The sequence below is a fragment of the Garra rufa genome, chromosome 9 (genome assembly GCF_049309525.1).
Source record: "Garra rufa chromosome 9, GarRuf1.0, whole genome shotgun sequence".
NCBI classification, from domain to species: Eukaryota; Metazoa; Chordata; class Actinopteri; order Cypriniformes; family Cyprinidae; genus Garra; species Garra rufa.
Genome location: NC_133369.1, coordinates 46945414 through 46970691, shown reverse-complemented (window position 1 = coordinate 46970691; position 25278 = coordinate 46945414). Strand labels below are relative to the sequence as shown.

The following is a 25278-nucleotide window of genomic DNA, read 5'->3' as shown; positions in this document are numbered from 1 at the left end:
CAGACGCGCACCGGCATGGATATCTGCGTGCATAGTCTTGGGTTAAACTGCGTTGCTTTTAGAAGCGTCAATTCAGTTGTTGCATATAGTTTAATGTCTTTATTTCGGGATTATCAAAGTAAATTATAACTCACGTGCCCCAGTAAAAAGGGTCTAGCAACGCACCTGCCCTGAAGCAGCTTCATAACTGCATCATTGTCAGCACGTCTCGTTTGATCTGGTAATTTCACAGAAGTTGAAGACTCGTTCTCGCCCCCTACAGTGCAATTCGACTAGGTATACGTCATCCGTGCTCAAATATCAAGGTGAAAGTCATCATATCTTGCGTAGTATAGACCCAGCTCCCAACCCAACTTTGAGAATAGATTAACGGCGATATTTTTTTTATCGCCCGATAAGAGTCTCACGTTAACGCAGCACGTTAACGCCGATAACGGCCCACCACTAATATATATATATATATATATATATATATATATATTATACAAATATATTTTAATGTGTAATTTATTCCAGTCATGGCAAAGCTGAATTTTCAGAAATAATTCTAATATGTTACTTTTCTTTAGGATTTCTCGATGAAAAATTGAAATGTCTTCACTGTCACTTTTAATCAATTTAACATATCCTTGGTAAAAAGTATCAATTTCATTCAACAAACAAGCAATAAATAAATACAATTAAGTCTTACCCCGAATTTGTTAAATAATTCTAGAACAATTGATGGTATGACCAAGATCATACAAATATATCCAATATGTAATATCATAGGTTGTGGTGGGCAATGTTTTTCCCTATTTTATGTCATACAGGCCACCTTATTGACTGTTTGAGAACATTCTTTGCTTTCTCTTCTCCTCTACCCATGTGTTTTCCGCTCGCCCGAGCCTGAGCGTCTCCTAACACGTTGTCACAGAGAGAGGCGAGTGTTCACTTCCTGTCGGCGGTGTTAAAGGGGTGCAGAGCTTCTCACCTGTGGCTGGCTGATTATGACAGTGTAACATGGCTTAGCGGCTAATCCCGTCACCATCTCTTATCTAACTCCGCAAACACCATCAGCATCACTTATCAGCGGGGACGCCTCCCCCACCCCGCTCCAAACTCAGCCCTCAAACCGCTTCTCACACATGCACACACTAACATCATTGGCATTGGATTTTCTCTCGCCCATAACACATTTCAGCGCGCCCGTGTCCCGCGGCGAGTGTAATTTGGTGGAAACACAATAAAAATGGTAAGAGAGGGATCAGGCCAGGCAGGATCCATCAAGCTGTGACAGCAGGAAACGGGCTCGGAGCTCAGCCAGCCCTTACATGATTGAAGGCGCCGTCACGTGACCGTCTTTTTTCCCTTGACAGGAGGTGGAGCGCCAAAGGTGCGAGGGGCGGAGGTGGCTATCGAGGCCCAATCGAGGGGCTTCCCGAGCTAATGGCCGCCTGCGACGGGAAAGAGGACAACTTCACGTCGATGGTGAAGGAGGTGCTGCAGCCCAATCAGATCTCTCAGGTGCGTCTTATAAGATGCAAAGTAAACAGCACTCGCTTTACAACGACGTCTCATTTATTGGCACCTACTGCATTTCTCGACACCGTCGAACAAAATCTGCTTTTTTGGTGATTGCAGTCATGTGGATGAATCACCTCTTAACAACATAAACATTCAAATAAATTCCAATTCTACACGCATTAGGCAGTGGCCGCGAGCGCGTGATTTGCCGAAAGCGGCAGACAGTCACGGTGGTCTCAGGTAGCAGCGAGATCTCCAATTACCTCCCAAATGAGAGGGTTTAGAGCTCCAATCTAAGTGCTAATTGCAGCGGTAATGCGAGCGTCCGATCCCAGCGATGAGCCCAGCGCCCGTTCCCCATCAGTATTCCGGCGAACCCCCCTTCCTCTCGGCCCTGCTAATTAAATAAGCACATGCGCCGCCGCGTCCTCGTCTCATTCACTAAGGAAGCGTAATCCTTGCATAAATAGCTGTGGCAGGGTGATCTACACCGTTTTTTCCCTCTGTCTCCCATGTCTCTAATGCTAACAGAACCATGGCAAGCAAACGCCCTCCACGCAAACACCATCTTTTATTTGTTCTTGATGTTTTGTCATATTCCTTATGTTTTATTCTAGTACACAACGAGGTGAAGAGCATTTATGGCTTGTCTGTTTATACACTATCAACTAAAAGTTAGGAATAATTAAGATTTGTAATTATTTAAAAAATAATAATTCTCTGAAATATTGTTAAAATGCAAATATCTGTTTTGAAATGTAATTTGTGACCATGGACCACAAAACCAGTCGTAAGAAGCATGGGTATATTTGTAGCAATGGCCAACAATACATTGTATGGGTCAAAATTATTGATTTTTGTTTTATGCCAAAAATCATTAGGATATTAAGTAAAGATCATGTTCCATATATATATATATATATATCAAAACTTAATTTCTGATTAGTAATATGCATTGCTAAGAGTTTCAGTTGAACAACTTTAAACATTTTCTCAATATTTCGATTTTTTTGCACCCTCAGATTCCTATTTTCGAATAGTTGTATATCGGCCAAACCATACATCAATGGAAAGCTTATTTATTCAACTTTCAGATGATGTATAAACCTCAATTTGGTAAACATGACCCTTATGACTGGTTTTGTGGTCCTGGGTCACATTTATTCCTGGGATTTCAAAGCTGATTTCCCTTACTACAGCCATGTCTTCAATGTTACATGATCCTTCAGAAATCATTCTAATATGCCATTCTGGCCATCTCTTATTATTAATGCTCAATTCTTAATAATGAATCTTATTATCAGTCTAGCTGCTAATATTTCTGTGGAAACTTTTTTAATAGAAATTGCAAAAGAATAGCATTTATTTAATGTAGAAATCTTTTGTAACATTCTAAATGTTTTTACTGTCACTTTTGATAAATTTATTGCATCCTTGCAGAATTAAAGTATTAATTTCCTTTTTTCTTTTTCTTTTTTTAATGACTTGCCCCAAAGTTTTGCAATGTATCAAAAAATATTAAGCAGCAAAACATTGTCAGCATTTCTAAGCATATTATATGGATTTCTGAAGGATCTTGTGACACTAAAGAATACTAAAGTAACTGAAGTAATAATGCTGATAATTTAGCTTTGCATCACAGGAATAAATTACATTTTTTAAAAATATATTCAAATAGTAAACAATTATTTTAATTGTTGTTGTTAAGGACACAACATAGACTTATTTGTGTATTATTATTTTAATATGTTCCTTGAAGTTTACTAGTTTCTTGAACAAAAAAAAAACTAGGGATGCACCGATCTGAATCGGCCGAGATTGCTTGCGCGTTTTGTCAGTAAAGCCGGTTCTGTAATCAGCGGTAAATGCCATCAGGTGCGTGATTTCACGTTGAGCCGTATATACTACACACAGCCGTTGTTCACTGACGAGCTGCGCACATTCACACTGATAATGAACATTGATTTGCGGTAAACAACGGTGCATCCCTAAAAAAAACACATGGAAAAAAATTCTTATTTTTATTTTATTTTTAAATGGTTAGTTCACCCAAAAATGAAAATTATTCCATTATTTGCTCACCCTCAATGCATCCTAGGTGTATATGACTTTCTTCTTTTAGACAAATGCAGAGTAATATTAAAAATTGTTCTGGCTCCTCCAAGCTTTATAATGGCAATGGGCGGGTATTTCTCTTCATCAGTCCAAAACAAGTCCATCCATCATTAATAAAAAAAAAGTGCTTCACATGGCCCAGGGGGTGAATAAATGTGTTTTTGTAAAAAAAATATCCATATTTAAAACGTAAGTTTTAATAAGTGACGAACGTGGACGCACAGTGAAGAGCAAAACAAAACAATGGTCACGAATTAGAAGTGCAAAACAGGGATTTGTAAAGAACGATGTCAGAGGATTTTGATATAAACCAAAAGGAGACTGGTTTTCCTTTGCTAAAGTAAGGAAACTTTGTTTCCTTTGCTCCTCTAAACAAACGTTGATTTTTGCAAGACTCACAGGCGCATGCCATCTGTCCGGAGCGCCTTCCACGTACAAATGATAGCGCAAGCTAGAATAAAGTGATTATTACGTTTTAAATATAGATATTTTTCTTACAAAAACGCATCAATATGCTGATCAAACACTGATTGCATTTGACTGAAAGAAGGAAATCATATAAACCTAGGATGCCTTGAGGATGACTAAATAATGGGCTAATTTTCATTTTTGGGTGAACTAAGTCTTTAAGGGGTGGGTCCTTTAAGGTTTCTCAGTAATCTGCCACTGTTATCAACAGTATCAATGCCCCGCCCACTCACTATTGCATGTGAGTGTTTTGACAACATGATTAAAATAAAACGGTAATTTCCAGACAAAGCATTATGAAACCATTTACTTACAGTTTGTGATGCAGCTGCAGTCAGATCTAGTACTGCTTGGTCTTTTAACAAATGTTTCTTTGTGAACTCTCCATGACACAGTGCCTCGTTTACAAAACAACATGCTCCAAAGTTCGAAGAATCCTCTCACATGCTCTGGGATGCCATTAAAAATAATCTATCTGCTTGTTTCTTACGCTGGGATCTTTCTGATATCTGTACAAAGACTTGAACAGGCTGTTTAAACCCAATGCGTCAAAACGAACATTCTTTCATTCCATTGACGACAAACTCAAGCACGTGGACTGTGTCAGAAAGCAAACGCGCCTCTGTATACTGTATCCATTGTTATTTTTGCATCCATTTTTATTTTTCCTTTTGACACAACGTGACACAACACTGGCATTCAACATATTCAAGTGTCAGCCATTAGGCGACTGAACGCAAGTAGGTGGAGCTTACAATAAGAAGATGACTATTCGTCGACATCTTGCACTGCAGGCAGTGTTTATGCAAATGACTGCGCCTAAGTGACATCACCTTGCCCCTCGGATCCAAACAAGCAGTTTTCTGAGGGTTATTAGATAAATACGTTTTTATTGATGATGGGAACAGTTTAAGTCACTGGTCTCAAACTCAATTCCTGGAGGGCCACAGCTCTGCACATTTTTGCTCCAACCCTAATCAAACACACCTGATCCAGCTAATCAAGATCTTCAGGATTACTAGAAACTCCAAGCAGGTGTGAGTTGGAGCTAAACTCTGCAGAGCTGCGGCCCTCCAGGAATTGAGTTTGAGACCTCTGGTTTAAGTTATGAAACTTGCAGGATGTATAAAGCATACAAAGACCTCTTCTGTGTCAAAAGATCAGTGGAAATATGATTTCTCTTGAGATAACTTCTTTAACTTGTAATCATATTACACTATTTCTTTTTTTTTACTGTATTTTTGATCAAATAAATATAGTGTGCATAAGTGTGATTCACAGGACTTGAAGTTGTAAATCAGTTAAATCTGATATCAATCAACTTCGAGACAAACATGCTTTGCTTTGTAAGTCCTGTTCTTTGTGCTAATTTGGTTCTTTTCGCAGGCGTGGGCTTTTCTGAGTCACCTGCCTGTGGTGGAGGTCAGGATGAGTGTTAAGGGCTGGTGGGACGGTTGTGAGGAGCAAACTGAGCGTGTGATCCCTGCTAACGTCACCAACATCAGGGATGAGTCCAGCTGGCTGCCGCTGCACGCCGACCAGGAGTATGTCCTACAGGTGTCCCTGCGCCGCCTCAACGCCGGCCACCAAAGAGTGAGTCCACCAAAATATGGAGAGTGACATTTTATTCACTGTTTTCTTTTCTAGCCATTTAATCACTATTGATTCCAATCTTTACAGAGGAAGCAGGACAGCAAGGCACAGGCGCCACACTTCCCCAAACCCAAAGACGAAGGCTGGTTTCTTGTTCTCGGGGAGGTTGAGAAGAAAGAACTGCTGGCTATCAAACGTGTGGGATACATACGTAACCACAGCAGTGTGTCCGTGGCCTTCTATACACCTGAGAAGACGGGAAAGTATGATCCATTCAATGCTACTCTAATGCTGTTTTGTTGTTGTTGTTGTAGTATCTACAGTCTTAATGGGTGAATCTTTTTCTAGGTGTATCTACACGCTGTACCTGATGAGCGACAGCTACCTCGGTCTGGATCAACAGTACGACATCCACCTGAACGTCATCCCAGCCAGCATTGCTGCACAAGTCAACAGTGAGATATCAGATAGTGTAGGTAAAATGGCTCTGAAGTAACCTCACATTTAGTTCAAACTAAACCAAAGTTTCCCTTTTGGATTGAGATTAATTAAAAAAATATATACTGAATGAGTGCCAATTTCTTTTCATTTTTCAGTTCAATTAAACATTTAGATGATTACAACATCTGGACCAAACAGGCTTTTACCCACAGATTTCATATCTAACACTTTCAAATGAGAGATCAGATGGATGTAATTGATTCAATAGGAACCTTCTAGATCAGCCTCATCTGTTTTTCAGACGGCCGCTCTTCTTGCCTTATTACTCTTTTTATTCTTATTTTGAGCTATTTTGGCTAACCTGAAACACTCTGCATTACCTTCAAGGGCAAGTGTTATATTTGCCTGATTAAAATATACACATTCTTGCTTGTGAATTATGGAAATGTTCCGTATGAAAATCAAGTTTGTTAAATGTAAAATAAAAACACATGCAGCACATTTGTTTCCATTCTTTCCTAAGTGTCCACATTTACATAGCAGAGGCATTTGCTGTGTTCAGCAGTCATCCACAGGCCACATGTGTTTTGTTTTTTGTTACAGGGGTCAAATAGTTGGCACATGCTTGTTATTATTTACCCCACTGTTAGGGATCAAACGAATTTTGTCTGATACTATTCGTATGCTTATTATTTCTGCAGTGAATGTAAAGATGTTTCTGAATGTTTAGATGAAGTAATACATTTAAGCATATTATTTTGTTAGTGTTAGTAGACATTGAGATTGAGCCTATCATAATCTTGATCATGATAATTTTCAAAATGACCAGTTACAGTTAAAGTCAAAAGTTTACATACACCTGCAAAATGTCATTATTTGACCAAAATAATAGGAGAGATCATACGAAATGCATGTTATTTTTTATTTAGTACTGATCTGAATAAGATATTTCACATAGGGCATTTACATATAGTCCACAAGAGATAATAATTATAGTTGAATTTATAAAAATTACCCTGTTCAAAAGTTTACATACGCTTAATTCTTAATACTGTGTTGTTACCTGAATAATCCACTGCTGTTTTTTTCTTGTTTAGTGATAAACAAGCTCTTAATGCATTGTGTTTCCTTCTGGAGCATCAGTGAGTGTTTGATCCTTATGCAATAGTTGCATATGAGTCCCTCAGTTGTCATCAGTGTGAAAAGATAAATCTCAAAATCTTACGTTCATTGTTAGAAAGGGTTTAAATGGCCAAAAATGCTGAAAAACCAAAGAATCTGTGGGACCTGAAGGACTTCATATGATCCTTCTTATTTTGGTCAAATAATTAACATTCTGCAAGGTGTATGTAAACGTTTGACTTCAACTGTATATTCTATAAATAGAGTTGATTTAAGACCAGACAATACTTTTCTGATTTAGGCTTGCTTAAAGCATTTAAGCAGGCTGTTTTATTTTGCTGTCTCTAACACTGTAATTAAAAATCCTAATTGTTTAATTGTTTTAAAGCGTTCATTTATTGCCAGTGGTTTTAATGGCAACGATTTCGAGTCCCTACTGAGGACTTCATATATTGTAAAGTATTTTCGATTGTTCTCTTTTCCACTGATGCCGTTTAATCAGCAGCAAATTCAGGCTTTAGGAAAAGGTTAAAGCAGCATCAAGCGTTTCGTGTGCAGGGCGCATCCTCTCTGATTTTCTCTTGCTGCAGGTGATTTCCTATTACAGACACAGACTGCTGCCCTCCTGAGATGCACACACACACAAAAAAGAGCTTTTGGCATTCAGATTTTTTTTTTGCATCAACATTTAAAATAATAATTTAAAAAAAACTTAAAATGGTATGATTCTACTTTTTAGAATAGTAACACAATATTGATATCACAAAAAAGGCCTGGACTTAAAACAGTGGTTATATCTGTATAATAGAAGAAATATTAAGAAAACTACAGTCTGCCACAGTGGACAAAATTGCTGGCTTTTTATTCAGCAAGAGACTGATAGGAAATAGATTAGGATTTACTCCTGTAATCACTTATTTTTGTTTCCCTCTGAATCAATACTGTTGTTTTCCTTCATGGGCAGCAAATCTGCCAGCTAGATTTTGCTCTATTTGTATTGCTGCAGAATCCTTTTAGTTAAACCATAAGAAAATGGGAACATAGTAACATAATAAGCAATATGTAACAGCCTTTAAAACGTACATTGTATTTATATGTAGGCCTGTGTATAGCAAATTTATATAAAAAATTGCGTATTTAAATATGTGTTGTGTTCACGTTATGTTGGATTTTTTTTTTTATATTAACGGTGGATAATTTAGCTACAATTCCGCTATTTTAATTGGAGCAATTTAGCTTTTACTTAAGTGTTTCTCTTCAAAAATACGATAGATAGATAGATAGATAGATAGATAGATAGATAGATAGATAGATAGATAGATAGATAGATAGATAGATAGATAGATAGATAGATAGATAGATAGATAGATAGATAGATAGATAGATAGATAGATAGATAGATAGATAGAGTCAGTGAACTTTAAATGCAAATATTATTCATAGTGCGTTACGGGTCAGGGGTCAGCATTTCTAACAAATCGGCCGCTGGTGAATGGGATCCAATGGGAAAATCCTGTCTGGTCCTTCGGTGTCCAATGAGCTGTGATCAGGGGGAGGGTCCGTGAGCTGCTCAGACAGAAAGAGACTTCAACAAACTCCTCCAAACAAGATCCTTCTGGATACAAAGATGCCATGTTTCCCGTGTTTGCTGTGGAATTCGGCATGAATTAACGCGTGAACGCAGGTCTGGATATTTGTCGTTGTGGAGTTATGAACTTATGAAGACAATGCAAGTTTGCAGAGTGGTCTGATATGAGGTAAGAAGACGTGCAAGTTTTAGCCTATTGAAACGTAAACGTTTTAGATACTGAAGCAAAATATGATATAATAAATTCAATTTAGCCTACTCACATACAGTACGTTCCAAGACAATGCGTAAATATGAAGTAGCTTAGACTATAAAATTAGAAAATTTGTAGAAAGAAAATGCGTGTAGTTTATATGAACATGAACGTCAATTTAATGTTAGGAAATGAAGGTTTTGATATGGTTTATAAATTAGAGATTTTCTAAAAGACCCGAAAAGAAGTGAACGTGCGGTCTGCTGTTTTCCAGGAATATTACGCGCGTCTGATGGATGGATGAAAGGAACTTCCTCTATGAAGAGATTCTGGGCCCGAGTGGATTTGATGTGTGTCAAATAAGACTCCCTGCGGATGAAACAAACTCATTATAATCATGAAGGTCTGTTCGTCTCCTATCTACGTGTAAGGCATCTCAGGAACATCCGTAAATTCCTAGGAATTGGCCATGGCAGGAACACTTTCAGGACGTTTCTGAAACCTTCCCATGGTGGTAAAACTGCTCGAGGTCTCACGCATGCGGTTGAGTTTGTGTTGTGGAGAGATTGAAGTGAACAGCAGAAGGGTCTGAGACACCTGTCAGTGACAGAGAGCATGAAGGAGAAGTCGAAGAACGCGGCGCGGACGCGTCGGGAGAAGGAGAACAGCGAGTTTTACGAGCTGGCCAAACTGCTGCCTCTGCCCTCAGCCATCACCTCACAGCTGGACAAAGCCTCCATCATCAGACTCACCACCAGCTACCTGAAAATGAGGATAGTCTTCCCAGAAGGTACGTCAGTCGATTCCTATGCATAACAAACGCGATATATTTTGGACATCATCTACCGCGTAGATACACCGTATCTGTAAATAATTCGTTCATTTTGGGAAGCCTAACATCGGTATTAGTGTTCTTGTCAAATATTAAAATAGTATGTTATTGTTAATTATTAATATTGGTGCTGTAGTTACTAAAATATTAATAAGGAATAGCCTATTATTATAACCCATATGTTATTTGTTTTAATATTAGTTAGATGTACATGTAGCTTTATGTCATTTAAAGGCCCTAAAGAACAATTATTCGAGCCTATAATATTTCATGCACATCATTTGCAGAAAATGTAGGATCGAAATCATTATCAAACGCAATATTTAAAAAAAGTAATTAAGGCCTATATGTTTTTAAAAATGCAAACACTAAGCGAAAACATTTTTTGGTCGTTGCGGCCTTCCACTTTACAACAGCAGCTATTTTTCTTTAAAGCAACAAATTAATATTTTTCGTGAATTTTATTAAAACCATACAAAATGCTTTCGTGAATTTTATTAAAGCAAGGACTCAGAGACAGAGACTCAGACATCATGATGGTTCTGATTATTAGCGTTATTTTCCACCTTCTGTTCTGCGTGACTAAAGAATAATAGCGACAATTATCACCGTCTCATCAACACTTGACTGACGCGAAGTCATACAAGACATCAATGCACAAGAAACTATTATTATTCAAATAATATATTATTATTATTATTATTATTATTATTATTATTATCATCAAAACAATAAAAAGTGCTGAAAGCGGATGTTTTTGGATATGCCAACACTTAGCACGGGTTTAAAACACATATGTGACACATAAAAACACAGACATTTCATCAGTAACCTGCTCCTGGACGCTAAACTGATCATTTGTGTGCGACAAGTAGCCTAATATCAAAAAAAAAAAAAAAAGAAGACAATTTTAAAGAGTGTAAATACATATACATCAACAGCTCAACAGTCCTCCTTTTTGTTGCATTTTCATCAATGCAAGCTTGACTCTTTTTATTTATTTGATTTTTATTATTATTATTATTTCGGCTATTTTGTGTAGGCTATTCCTATAAGTTTACGTTTTCATCTTTAAATTTGAAAAATAGCCCTATTTACTGTTTTATATAGGCTAGATATAGGCTACTAAATGTTGTATTTCTAATGACTGTAACATGTTTGAAAGCTGCTGTATGCTTAAAAACGAATTTTCAACAAAGGGCTCCATTTTTGATAACAGATCAAGAGAAAGTGTGAAACATGAGTAAAGTAGCTATATTTCCTGATACTGATATATTTATATCCGTGTTAATTACGCGTAATTATTCGGCTCGCAATGTGTATATGCCAGTTAGTTTAGAAACAAGCATATGGTAAAAAACATTGTCTCTCCATCTAGCCACAGGATAGATACTAAAGTGTAGCATTTTACCATCCACGGGACTGCAGCATGTGCTTTACTCATTAGATTGTAAATAAATGTTTTTAAACATTCGTTGTGAATGAAACAGCTCGCTCGGGTTAAAAGGTCAGCGAGGTCACAGCAAAGACAGCTCACATGTAGTGCTAGAGGAAATGAGACAGTAAAGTTTTATTAGAAAATGAAGGAAGGTGAAGGTGCTTTTATGGCGGTTATTTATTGCTCGGCTGTGAAGAGAATAACTCTGAGGGACACTGCTGTCAAATAATTGTCTAATATTACAACAGTTTAATCATTTAGCTTTACACCATAGGCTTGTTTTTTGTTTATATTCGTTTCGGGTTTTTTTTTTTTTTTTTTAAGTAAATTGGTTTTTAGGTATTGTCGCTCAGATTTGGTTGTAGTATTTTTCTTTCAGCCTAAAAGTGATTCCTCTCTGTTTTACTGTTATGCAAAAAATTAAAAAATAGCTGAAGCTTATTTATAACGATTATCTACGATAGAGAATAAAATATGAATATTTGTAATTACACATGAATAAAACGCATTAGGGTTCATGTGTTGGAATAAATTTAATTCGGGCCTGTGAAAATAAGCGCTCTCAGTAGCGCCTAAAGAAACGGGTTCTTTTACAGAAACAGAAGAATTGTTTTAAAATGACTTCAGTTTAGTTTTTAGCTTTTAGTTGAGTTTTCTTGTCTTGCAAGCAATTGAAACATTTCCTTTGGAGATTTGCAATGGGGCATTCTTCTGTTAAGTGCTTTGCTCTTATTGCTTATGTAAAGTTTATTATGTTATGAGCTCGCGGATATTCAGATCCAATCATATCCAAAAATTCCGAAATATCAGAATATCGAAATATCAGAACTCTTTCGGATTCATCTGCACTGGTTTAGACGTGCATTAGGATCCTCAAATGCGCTTTCCACCTAATAACAATTATTATTGTTACTGAGAGCAGTTATTACTGTTTCGATCATTTATAATAATAATAATACTAATTAAAAGCATTATTATTATTATTATTATTATTAATATTATTATTATTATTATTATTGAATAATCCTAAATAAGTTACCATAAGCTGCAGTCTAATTAGAAATATCAGTCTCGGTGTTCGAATGAATTATAGCTTTCACTGTATGTTAAAATATTTAATTTGTTTATATTTTAAAAAGCAGCAATGCATGTTTCCACAGCAGATTTTTCCAAGCGGTTATTGGCTCTGAGAATGTGGTTATTTTTCAGCGAGCTGTTTGAGCAGTAATGTGATTGTTTCTGCTGGATAAACGCGGAGTCCATGTTTGTTTAGTATTAAAGTGGAATCCGAGCTTTTGCTTTCATCTGATGTTTGTTTTCGTGTGATTTGCATTTCAATAAGGATTGTGTGTGTCAGACTGTTTGCTTTATCGAGTTTCACCGCCTGTACTGGACCATCATAAATACTCCTCATTTACATTCAGCGTGTTTACAGTCAATTCAGTGTTAAAATATTGACTAACTGATCGTCAGATGACCATAGATTATTATTTTTGTTGTGGTTATTTTGTGTGTGCTGTTGTTGTAGGTTTTGTATGTGCATTTTCCGTCAAAACGAATGTCAAATTAGAGAGATTTTATTTATGCGCTAAGACTGGTTTTAGCTCAGCTCTTTTTAGTACCCTGTTGGATTGTCAAATATACATGGCTCGTCATAATAAATCAGTTTTCACTCCTGTTTTTATTTTTTAATAAACTGAGGTGTTTTTATGAACACGTTCCGCAGGTCTTGGGGAATCTTGGGGCCATGTGAGTCGAGCGAGTTCTCTGGACAATGTGGGCCGAGAATTAGGATCGCATCTGCTTCAGGTACACACTTTAAAATTCTGGACTGGGTTATTATTATTAGCTATATGTATGCCTATTAATTAAAACATTCGATTAATTATGTTTTAATTCTGAAACTGTTTTCTATCGACCCTATAGAATTCTAGTTAGAATTCGTCTCACAGTTACATTTTGCTTTGCGAGTGGATCTATTTGTACGATAAGCATGAGGCCGTCTAAATATAAATATTTGTCATTTGTGTATTTCTTGCGAAGATTTTTTTTTTGTATGATTTTTCATCATCTACTTAAATGAATACATTTTTTATAAGCACTTCCTGCCTCTATTTATATTTTTTGCTGCGGTAATAGAGCACTTCATTTTATCTTCTGATTCAAATGTTGAATTTTACCTCAGCTCTACCTCATTACATCTTACTTTGAATGTAATCTAATGATGCTTTACTAAAATAAGAACTAATTACATTAATTAATTTTCCTTGAAAATTTTGTTTTAGACTTTGGATGGCTTCATCTTTGTGGTAGCTCCTGATGGAAAAATCATGTACATTTCTGAAACTGCATCAGTGCATTTAGGCTTGTCACAGGTAAAGTGCACATTTTCCTATTTACTATTGTTACATTTTTTTATAACCTATTTATATTCAGCCTAGGTCACAATGTTTCTGGCAGCTTTGACTGCAATGACAAAAGTCCATTTTAACAGGTAGAGCTGACGGGGAACAGCATTTATGAATACATCCACCCCGCAGACCACGACGAAATGACCGCAGTCCTGACGGCTCACCAGCCGTATCATTCACACTTTGTCCACGGTGAGACATCCACTGCACACCTCCGCACACAAATCAATTCATCTTCCCTCAAACCGCTCCTTCACCGTCTTCTGCTTCCTGTTCTTTTTCTAGAATATGAAATGGAAAGATCTTTTTTCCTGAGAATGAAATGCGTCCTTGCTAAAAGAAACGCAGGCTTGACGTGTGGCGGTTACAAGGTAGGCCATTATAGCTGAATTCTTTTTTTAAGTGTTGTGTGCATAAAAATATATTGATTATATAGAGTTTTTAATATATCTTAATCTGTAGCTATTTTTAATGATCGTGTATCCATTTAAAACTTTAGCAAAATTAGAGATATAATACGGATGCATGTGTGTGTGACCGTGATCTCCGACAGGTAATTCACTGCAGCGGCTATCTGAAGATCCGTCAGTACAGCTTAGACATGTCTCCGTTTGACGGCTGTTATCAGAACGTGGGTCTGGTGGCTGTAGGTCACTCTCTCCCCCCCAGCGCAGTAACCGAGATCAAGCTCCACAGCAATATGTTCATGTTCAGAGCCAGCCTGGACATGAAACTCATTTTCCTGGACTCCAGGTACCATGTGTTCATATGCTTATACATACTGCTGTGTTGCTAGTTTTATTAAGGATAATATGTTTCCCTAAACCACAAAACCAGTCTAAAGTTGCATGGGTATATTTGTAGCAATAGCCAAAAATACATTGCATGGATCACGATTATCGATTATCATTTGGATATTTAGTAAAAATCTTGTTCCATGAAGAAATAGAAATATATCAATTTTTCATTCGATTTTTTGCACCCTCAGATTGCAGATTTCAAATATTGTCTTATCCAAACAACCCATACATCAATGCAAAGGCTTATTTATTCAGCTTTCAGATGATGTATAGATCTCAATTTCCAAAATTGACCCTTATGACTGGTTTTGTGGTCCAAGGTCACATATAGGCAGTGGGGACCAAAGAACTGAGACGATGAATGAAAATCCTTCTTTTTTTACATTGTCCAACCGTTTAGTTGCAGATTATATTATCATCATAACAATTTGCATAAAACATTGGCATTTGAAAATTCTAAGTTAAACATGAATATGAGTATTTTTTGGCATAGACTCGAGCTGCGATCATGTTCTCCAATGTTCCAAAAAGCATCTTGTGCTTTAATGGAAGTGAAAACACCTGACTTTTTGTACAAAGAAGATTACATGATGGTACTAATTTTGCTTGCATTTGATTTTTTTTTTTTTTTTTATGTCGTACAAACCAAATAAAGCATCAATATGTGTATTTAATTTAGTCATAATCTATAAATAAATAAGTAAAATTGTTCAAATTGATTTTCAATGTGGTCTCAGAACCTCCTTGTCTGTGCATGTGTGCTTATATGTCATAACCGTTATATATGTATATATATAACAGACCACAAAAACCAGTCATAAGGGTCAGTGTTTTGATATTGAGATTGATACATGAATAAATAAGCTTTCCATTGATGTATGGTTTGTTATGATAGGGCAATATTTGGCCGAGATACAACTATTTAAAAAAAAATCAGGATTCTAAGGGTGCAAAAGAAAATTGCCCTTAAGGGTGTCCAAAGTAAGTTTTTAGTAATGCATATTACTATTAAAAAATTAAGTTTTGATATATTTACAGTAGGATATTTACAAAATATCTTCATGGAACATGATCTTTATTTAATATCCCAATAGCATAATTTTGACCCATACAATGTATTTCTGGCTATTGCTACAAATATACCCATGCTACTAAGACAGCACTTTCTTGTGTGTGTCTGTGCACATGTGCCTCTATGATTGTGTAAATGCAGCTTTGTGTATATACATCTTCCACTCTCTGTGTGAATATGCAGCTGTGTTTAGTGAGCCACGCATGAGTTGGGCTTACATTTAACCAAATTTGTGCCGTTCTCGCACGTGCCAGTGTGTGGACAGGTGTTTGTGCTCACGCCAACACCATTGTTATTCCATTCTGTGTTCTGTGTTTGTCAGGGTTGCGGAGCTCACTGGCTACGAGCCGCAAGACTTAATAGAGAAGACACTTTATCATCACGTCCACAGCTGTGACACTTTCCATCTCCGCTGCGCGCACCACTTGTGTGAGTTAGGTTTGTTTTTCCTCATTCCTCTGGTCACGTCCCCTTTACAGCATCTAATAATAACAGCAGCTTTAGCGACGACTGACATCGCTCACCATCACGAGGGTACAACTGAGCGCGGTAATTGATAATACCACGTTAGAGGAGATGAATGTGATTTCCCTGTCTCAACATACTGATTTGAGCATGAGCTTAGATTAAACATGCAATCTATTAGTAACTAAATTAGCAAGCCAGAATGAAAATGAGAATTTTTTTTGGTACACGTTTAGCCCTTAAAAACTTCTATTATCCATTGTTTTATCTATTACATTCTTGATTGCAGCACAACACAGCCTATTAAGAGTCACAATATTTGATATTATTTGCTATAAATAGTTATTAGGCTGAAAGGGAAAACGGCAGCTTATGGTTTAAACATGCAAATGAAAGCAGTAATTAGCTTTCCTGAATAAAAACGATCACCACGCATTAAGGGCAACAACAACAAAAAAAAGAAAAACAGCAAATTAACAAATTAATGAATCGATTTTTCATTCTAATTTGCGAAAAGAAGCATATGTGAAGTGAAAGTGTCAGAAATGTTCTTTAATTGACTAAGGGTGTTTTTTTTTTCTCCGTAGTGCTGGTAAAAGGACAGGTCACCACCAAATACTACCGATTCCTGGCTAAGCAGGGTGGCTGGGTGTGGGTACAGAGTTACGCTACTATCGTCCACAACAGTAGATCGTCTAGACCACACTGCATCGTCAGCGTCAACTACGTCCTCACGTAAGTACACTATATAAAGATAGCTGTTACTTAAGCTTGTTATGCCTATTCAAAACAGCATGACATCTTCATACACTGTTGTTTAATTTTCATCAATTACATTCAGATAATGAACGGTGAATTCTACACAAGGCTATTTATTATCATTTTCATGGTTTATTTTTTGAAGATTTTTGCATTCGTAGCCCCTATTATAGGGGTATAAGTAGTAGGTATTTGTAATTACTATTTAAAAAAAACTGTTTCCTATTTAAATATAATTAGAAATTATAATTACTCATTTATTTATGTGATGGCAAAGCTGAATTTTCAGCAGTCGCAAACATCATAGAAATACATTCTAATATGCTGATTTGCTGTTTAAGAAACATTCAGGATTTTAAATAGAACTCTTTTGTATTGTAATTTAATTGTAATTGAATGCATCCATTCTAAATAAATGTATTAATTCCTTGCAAAAAAAAAAAGAATTACTCTTTTGAACAGTAGTGTACAGTATATGCATGTTAAATAATATTTTTAAATTACTTCATGTACATGCACTGTAACATGGAATAGTTTAATGAAGAAATGTAAACACACTGTCACACTTTAGTTACTAAAATAGTTTAGGGACTCACTATTAACTAACAATTAACTGACTTTTACCTCAGTAAACGCCTAATTTCTTGCTTATTAATAGTCAGTAAGGTAGTTGTGAAATTTAGGTTTGGAGTACAATACAATACAATACACATGTGACCCACAAAACCAGTCATAAGGGAATTTTTTTTTAAATTGAGATTTCATCTAAAAGCTGAATTAATAAGCTTTCCATTGATTGTTTAGTTTGTTAGGATAGGGTAGTATTTGGCTGAGCTAGAACTATTTAAAAATCTGGAATCTGAGGGTGCAAAAAAATCTAAATATTGAGCAAATTGCCTTTAAAACTGTCCAAATAAAGTTCTTAGCAGTGCATATTACTAATCAAAAATTAACTTTTTATATATTTACGGTATGAAATTTACCAAATATCTTCATGGAACATTATCTTTATATAATATCCTAATGATTTTTGGGGAATAAAAGAAATATTGATAATTTTGACCCATGCACTGTATTTTTGGCTATTGCTACAAATATACTACAAATATACCCGTGCTACTTACGACTGGTAAACTAAAGTGTTACCACTTCAACTATAACCTCAAATTGTTCAATAATGGAGTTCCATGCACAAACTTGAATCCATTTGTATGACTAACATGCATGCAGTGTATTAGGCAAAAGTATAGTATGCCATATAATTTCTTCTGTCTACAGTTGTTGAATTGCCCACATTATTCCACTATTACACAGCTAAAAGGCCTTTCTCAGTGACTTAAACTAGCAATAGGTTTAATACAATATCATTAAGGTTCAGATTTATGGTGTTTGCAAGTCCAGCCATGACAGTGACTGAGCTGCCCTGATGCTCATCAGTCAGTTCGGGGTGTCATTCCTGTTCTTGCTTTATATAATATGCCAGCTGCATGTACAGGAACTGCATGGGAGCCAGGGGTCGTGGATGATTTATTTGTCATGCATTCATACTGACAAACTCCGTGCATTACCACAATGAACTTTTCCACTGGAACTCTCTGGAAAGAATGAGGTGGGATTGAGCAATGGAGCCATCGCTCACACTACGGTTTGGAGCGAGGGACGTATGGAAGAGTGAAGCGCAGCATTTGTGCGCACACTTCCAGAGAGCCCATTAGAACTGATGCCAGCATCTGGAACATCGACCCCCCACTAAACCCCCCCCCACAACCCCAGCCCCGCTTCTTCTGCCTCCTTTGCTATCTATCTGTTACAGATGTAAATGAATTGCACGCAATAAAAACCTTCATTAAAACAAAGTGGATTGGTTTTAATATGCCAGTCTGCCAATAGCCTGCGAGTGTCAGATAGCTCTTCAGCCACAGCTATAAAGGAAAAGTGTTTATGAGGTTTAATTAATAGGCTGTAAAGATGATGAGTGTTTATAGCTCACAGCTTGCTAAGAGTGCCCATGAATGGAGTTCTCTCTCTCTTTTTTTGTGATATTCCCATCATTCGCCATCATCCGTGATTCAGTTTCCTTGAGAAGAATGATTTCCATAAAAGTGTGCGCTGCGGTGTAGACATCACGAGTGCGAGATCTGTTTCCTGTTTAACCTCTCCACATGTGCTCTCATTCAGAAATGCACAGCTAGTCTTTAGTGAGAAAAGGAAGCGAGGTGGATATGTCTGGCGTCTTATCGTGGTGTTATCAGAGTCTACTCACACGGGCTGTGAGGTGTGAAATGAGATTGTGTGCGTGTGTGAGAATGGTGGCTCAGCTGAATGGGATTGTGTGTATGTGCTAAACCACTGGCATCGGCCAACCTGTTGCATCACCTTAAGGGTTTTGGCTTCTGTCTACAGGCCTTGACTTCAAAAAAACTTTTTGTTTACATAGAGCGTACAACGACGACGTCAACTTCAAGAGATCTGCAAGCGCATTTGTGCGGGCGCATGTGAGAAAGTGTATGTCTGTCTTTTTCCAAGATGTTGCCATCTGCGTGCAATCCCATTAGTCTGCGTGCTGTTTGAGCCAGGCTGCTAGGCCTCAGGAGGGAAGCTGGCGTCGGCGCCTGGCTAGCATACGCTCTAGCCGTCGTTTTCTCAAAGTTATACATCACTGGGAACAGAAATCCATACAGCACTTTACTGAGAAATCAATTCCCATTTCCTAGTTATGCCTTATGTGGTGATCCCTGTGTGGGTTTGATTTAGCCAGACATAGCTCTTAATCTCACTGTGTATTTGAACAGAGCCTCCAGCCCTCTGCTGTATGTTTGTAGGAGCCTTGTTCCAATCCTGCAGGAGAAACAGTGCAATTCATTTTCTGTCCTTGAGTCTTCCTCACACACTGCTTCACAAATGAGCATGGGGCTTGAAGTATCTAAAAAAAAGCCTGACTATACATTTCTCAGAGTGGTATACTGAAAAGGAAAAATGCACCAGTAAACACTAATACCAAGACAAGCAGTTGCAAACCATGTAGTTGCACACCCAGTTGGGTTCGAAGCTCAATGTTTACTGTCATTCCCCAACAGGGACACGGAGTACAAAGGACTACAGTTGTCCTTAGATCAGGTGACGTCTACTAAACCCTCGTTCACCTACAACAGTCCCACCAACCCCATCAGCGAGAACAGAAGAGTTGGCAAAAGCAGAGTCTCGCGTACCAAGACCAAAACAAGACTCTCTCCATATTCACAGGTCAGTATCACAGCAATGCCTTCCATTCGGCTGGTATGTATATTGGGAACTCTAGGAAGGTCTTCTGTTGCTGGGAAGACTTCTAATGTGATTTACACAACTAGGACATGTCTAGTCGTTCCTTAAGTAACATTACCATAAACCAATCATTGCCTTCTAATTTTAGGTGTTGGGTTAGGGATAGGGTTAAGGGCTGGAACAACATGCAATCATTGCACTATAATTTTAAGGGTAGGTTTGAGGATATATGTAGGAGTCGGATTAGATGAAAGGAATGTTGGTTGTTGATCCAACATCATGTTCTAAGTGTGTAAATCAGCTTTGCGCTCACTAATAAAGTTGTACGTTTTGTCATGTTACTGGAGGCACCCCAACACGACACATTTTCAGACTCTTCCAGATCAAATACACCAGTATCAGCACGTTAGTAGAAACTCCAAGAGTGAAATGGGTGGATCAGGTGTGTACTGGTGACGTAACAACAGAGTGAGTAAACACTGTATTTAACACACATTTGTTTCTTTTGTGCAGTATCCGGGTTTCCCCACAGATCGCTCGGAGTCGGATCAGGATAGCCCATGGGGAGGGAGCCCACTCACTGACTCTGCATCTCCCCAGCTTCTGGAGCAATGTGAAGGCATAGACTCCTCGTGCGTGTACCGGCAGTTTTCGGAACCGCGGCCGCTGTGCTACGGCCTACCGCTGACAGATGACCACCATACCTCCAGCGACCTCTATGGCCACACTCACTCCGAGTCCTGTGAGAGGGGTCGCTGTAAGGCTGGCCGGTATTTCCTGGGCAACCCTCAGCCCGGAAGAGAGGCTTGGTGGGGTGCAGCCCGCTCTGTCCTCCCGCTACCCAAGTCTTCATCCGAGAACGGGGACAGTTTTGAAGGCGTGATGCCTCACATCACCTCAATCCATAGCCTGCAAGGTATGTTTCTTTCAGTGGTTTCATCTATGGTTAGAAACCAAATGCTTTTCATTTTGGTTCATTCTAAGCAAAAATGATATGCTTTAGTCTTCCACAGCCTCCTCAAACCGGGTTAGAGCAAAGTACACATTTATAGACAGGAGCATTCTGAAAAATGTACTAAAACAATGACCTAGAACAGGGGTGCCCAAACTCATTTCTGGAGGGTCCTGCAGAGTTTAGCTCCTACTTGCATGGAAGTTTCCAACATGCCTAGTAAGAGGTTGATTAACTGGTTCAGGTGTGTCTAATTGAGGTTGGAGTTAAACTCTGCAGGACACTGTCCCTCCAGGGCCGAGTTTGGGCTCCACTGACCTAGAAGAATAAAATTTCTCATTTGGTAATGAATAATTGCTGAAGAGGCATAGCCTGGGGCAGTCATGGCCTAATGGTTAGAGAGTCGGACTTGTAACCCGAAGGTTGCGGGTTCGAGTCTCAGGTTCAGCAGGGATTGTTGGTGGGGGGAGTGAATGTACAGTGCTCTCTCCACCCTCAATGTCATGACTGAGGTGAGACCTTTGAGCAAGGCACTGAACCCCCAACTGCTCCCTGGGTGCTGCATTGGCATTGGCTGCCCACTGCCCCAGAGTATGGGTCACCATAATTAGCCACACTTCACGTCCTTTCCTTTTTTTCCTTTCATGAAGAATTCATCTGTTTATAGACCAGGGGTCTATAAACAGACTACTTTCCTGTGGACTTTACTTCCAACCCTGCTCCCACGCACCTTGATTAGCTGGTTTAGGTGTGTTTGATTGGGGTTGGAGCTAAAATCTGCAGGACAGTAGCTTTCCAGCAGCAGGGTTGGAGATCCCTGCTGTAGACAGTATTTTACAAATTTTCTTTATCCGAATCTTCTTCTTACCTCATGCTAACACTGTTTTCTCCCACTTGCAGTGAGGGGTCATTGGGACGAGGACAGCATGGTCAGTTCACCCGACACGAGCGATTCGGGCGACCGATACCGTGGTGACCAATGCCGCGCAAGTCCTCAAGAGCCCAGCAAGATTGAGACGTTGATTCGAGCCACGCAACAGATGATCAAAGAGGAGGAAAGTCGTCTGCAGTTGAGAAAGGCTCCTACAGAAATCTCTTTGGAGACTACAAACGGTCTGGCCAAGAGCCACGGCTCCTCGTTTCACAGTACCGACTTTCCCCAGTCAGCATTGCAGAGTGTGGTGTGTCGGGGGCCGGCTCAGGTTATAAGCCCCGCCCCTAGTCCCATTCCTCTGTCCCGTCTCAGCAGCCCCATCTCTGACAGACTGGGTAAAAGTAAAGACTTTCTGCAAAATGAGCTCTCCTCTTCTCAGCAACACCAGCAGCCGCTGCCCCTGACGGGCACATGTGCTGTCTCTCCGACTCCAGCGCTATACCCCTCACACCCCCGCCAGTACCTGGAAAAACACACAGCCTACTCGCTCACCAGCTACGCACTAGAACATCTGTATGAGGCAGACAGCTTTAGAGGATACTCCCTGGGTTGCTCAGGTTCCTCCCATTACGACATGGCCACTCATCTACGCATGCAGGCTGAACAAGCACCAGGCCATAAAGGCACCTCCGTCATTATCACCAACGGCAGCTGATGCTTATCAAATCACGAACCGCCACTCAGTGCTTCACCCTCTCACTCAAGCTAGCCTAGAATTTCTGATTTGATTTTTTGTCGTTCCTACAAATTCTACGAATACGTTTTTCTTAATTCTTAGTTGTTTTTTAGTAAAAAAAATTAACATCCTTAAAACAAACATTTACTTAAGAAGCAAAATTGCTTTTCTTCTTCTTTTTTTAAAACACAGAGGTTTATGCTTAAGAAAAATAAAAAGCTAACAGAAAGTAAATATTATGCAATCTTGTATAAGTAAACTGATCTTATTTTAAGGATGTTTAGATATTTTTACTGAAAAACAAGACAAAAGGTACTGCGTAAGTACACTTTTGCAGTGCATGGGACCTGAGTTCTGTTCACAGATAAATCTGTTCACAGATAAAGGATTCCATGGAAGGGTTTGTTTGTCAAATACTTTATATACCTTATTATTATTATTTTTTCCTTAACCACTATTATAAGCTGTAAATGCTTGAATGAATGGTGATTGTTTAAATCATTTCTGAAAGTAAGAGATTTAATAAGAAGCATTAATTATGTGATCTCATCACAGCACACTGAAAGTATTTACACAGTGAAAGTGTTAATTTTATTATCCATAGTTCGCATTTGGATTTGGGTTACTGAATTGTTGGGTCATGATACTTTGAGATTAAGCTACATGTAATTTAAAATGAGTTTTTTGTTTGTTTGTTTTTGATACAGCAATTCTACATCCATGACCTCAAACTCCATCTAGGTTTTAGTCATTTGCCTTAATACTTGAGACACAGCAGTAGCCTGATTTTAACCAGTCCATTTGCGGCATTGGGGGAAATACTTTTTATTATCACAAGAAAAATTGAAGTAGCATGCTGATGTACCAGAGATTAACAACTAAGTCTAATGCAAAATGCAGCATTAATTTATAATTGTTTAAGGTTACTGTAGGATTGAATTTTAGCTCATTTGTGTCCTGGGATACTTTTTGTAGTTGCATATGCTGTCCATCTGCGTTTGGACCCAGTTCAGTCTTTTAAGTCAAAGGCTTGAAGATTCAGTTTGAGACTTTTATTTTTTTAAACCAGAAACCGGTTGAGCGCATTATTGTGTCGTTGAGTTAAACAACTGATTTTTGTCCTTCTAACATGTCAGCCTTTAAAATGAAAACTGAGATTATGCAATTCTGAAACGCGCCTGATTTTATTCAAACAAATGGAACAATAATAGAGATGAACTAAATGACGACTCTTGCGCTAGTTCGATTAGAAGGTCTGGAAAAGTGTTTTTGGCCCGATGAGTGATTGACTGCTGCGGGCTTTGAGTCGAGCTGCTGTTTGGTGCATTGAGGTTCCACACTGGAGGAGTCCAAAGTCTGATATGGACGTTAAAGGGGGAATTTTCTGACAGACTTTACCCCGTACCTCACTCCTTCTTCATGTATTTATAAAAAACTGGCTCTGTTTGGAAAGCTGAGTGAGAGAAACTCTGAAAAAAAAAATATTTATGATGTACATACGCAAAATACACCCCTGCCCCCCCACCCACACCAAATAAAATGATGCAAAAGTTGCAAAATGGTATTGCAAAATGTATTTATTATGTGAATGAAAAATGTCTTTTGTTTTAAAATATCACAGTGTGTGTGTGTGTGTGTGTGTGTGTGTGTGTGTGTGTGTGTGTGTGTGTGTGTGTGTGTGTGTGTGTGTGTGTGTGTGTGTGTGTGTGTGTGTGTGTGTGTGTGTTTATTTATAATTTTCAGTTTTGCATCCAAATTAAATTTGTTTTCATATTACAGCAAAACTGTTTAGAATAATATATTTCGAAACTGGTTCTGCGTTTGCTTTTAATCTTGACATTGTTCATCCAGCGAGACCTTGGAGAACTCAGGTGAAAAAGATCTTGAAATATTAAATATATCCACACTAATTTGATTTTATTCATGTTTAATATGATATTTCATACTCACTTGAGAAATTAATAAATGATTGCAAAGATGTTCATTCATTGAAAGACTGCATGGTTTTTATTTTTAAATGCTTATTCATTTTATTTTTATATTTTTATGTAATCTAATCTAATGAATACTTGAGTACCTTCAGTACAATAGCATTACATATTTGTATTTTTGTAGCAATAGCCAAAAATACATTGTATAGGTCAAAATTATCGATTTTTCGTTTATGCCAAAAATCTTTAGGATATTAAATAAAGCTCATGTTCCATGAAGATACTTTGTAAATTCCCTACTGTAAATATATTAAAACTTAATTTTTGATTAGTAAAATGCATTACTAATAACTTAATTTGGACAACTTTAAAGGTGATTTTTTCAATATTTTAATTTTTTTGCACCCTCAGATTCCAGCTTTTCAAATAGTTGTATCTCAACCAAATATTGTCCTATCCTAACAAACCATACATCAATGGAAAGCTAATTTATTCAGATTGTATTGAGATGTATAAATCTCAAATAAAAAAGAAAGACCCTTATGACTGGTTTTGTGGTCCAGGGTCACATGTATAAAAAAATATACAGCTGGAATTAATCTGTTTAAAATAAATTTAAAAAACTGTGAAATTAAATCAAACAATATATTATGATTACAAATCCAAAAAAAAAAAAAAATCCCCGTAAAAAACAAAAACATGTTTTTACATCATTGGCACT

General features: G+C 37.8%; 2 protein-coding genes across 2 annotated transcripts in view; both read left to right on the top strand.

The window, feature by feature from the left end:
* Positions 1 to 6624, top strand: part of ascc3 (activating signal cointegrator 1 complex subunit 3) — a 299957-nt gene extending 293333 nt beyond the window's left edge. Inside the window, exons 36-39 of the mRNA XM_073847875.1 lie at positions 1359 to 1506; positions 5476 to 5682; positions 5770 to 5945; positions 6031 to 6624. Of these exons, the coding sequence (XP_073703976.1) occupies positions 1359 to 1506; positions 5476 to 5682; positions 5770 to 5945; positions 6031 to 6178 (679 nt within the window). The 3' untranslated portion in view covers positions 6179 to 6624. The remainder of the gene's footprint in view (positions 1 to 1358; positions 1507 to 5475; positions 5683 to 5769; positions 5946 to 6030) is intronic.
* Positions 6625 to 9273: 2649 nt separating this feature from the next.
* sim1a (SIM bHLH transcription factor 1a) lies at positions 9274 to 24131 on the top strand. Its single transcript, XM_073847568.1, has 11 exons — positions 9274 to 9816; positions 13023 to 13105; positions 13582 to 13671; positions 13791 to 13899; positions 13993 to 14078; positions 14261 to 14460; positions 15902 to 16008; positions 16632 to 16779; positions 19881 to 20046; positions 20578 to 20980; positions 21917 to 24131. The coding sequence occupies exons 1-11, from the start codon at positions 9642 to 9644 to the stop codon at positions 22603 to 22605; spliced, it is 2256 nt and encodes a 751-aa protein (XP_073703669.1). The 5' UTR covers positions 9274 to 9641; the 3' UTR covers positions 22606 to 24131.
* Positions 24132 to 25278: the final 1147 nt, after the last annotated feature.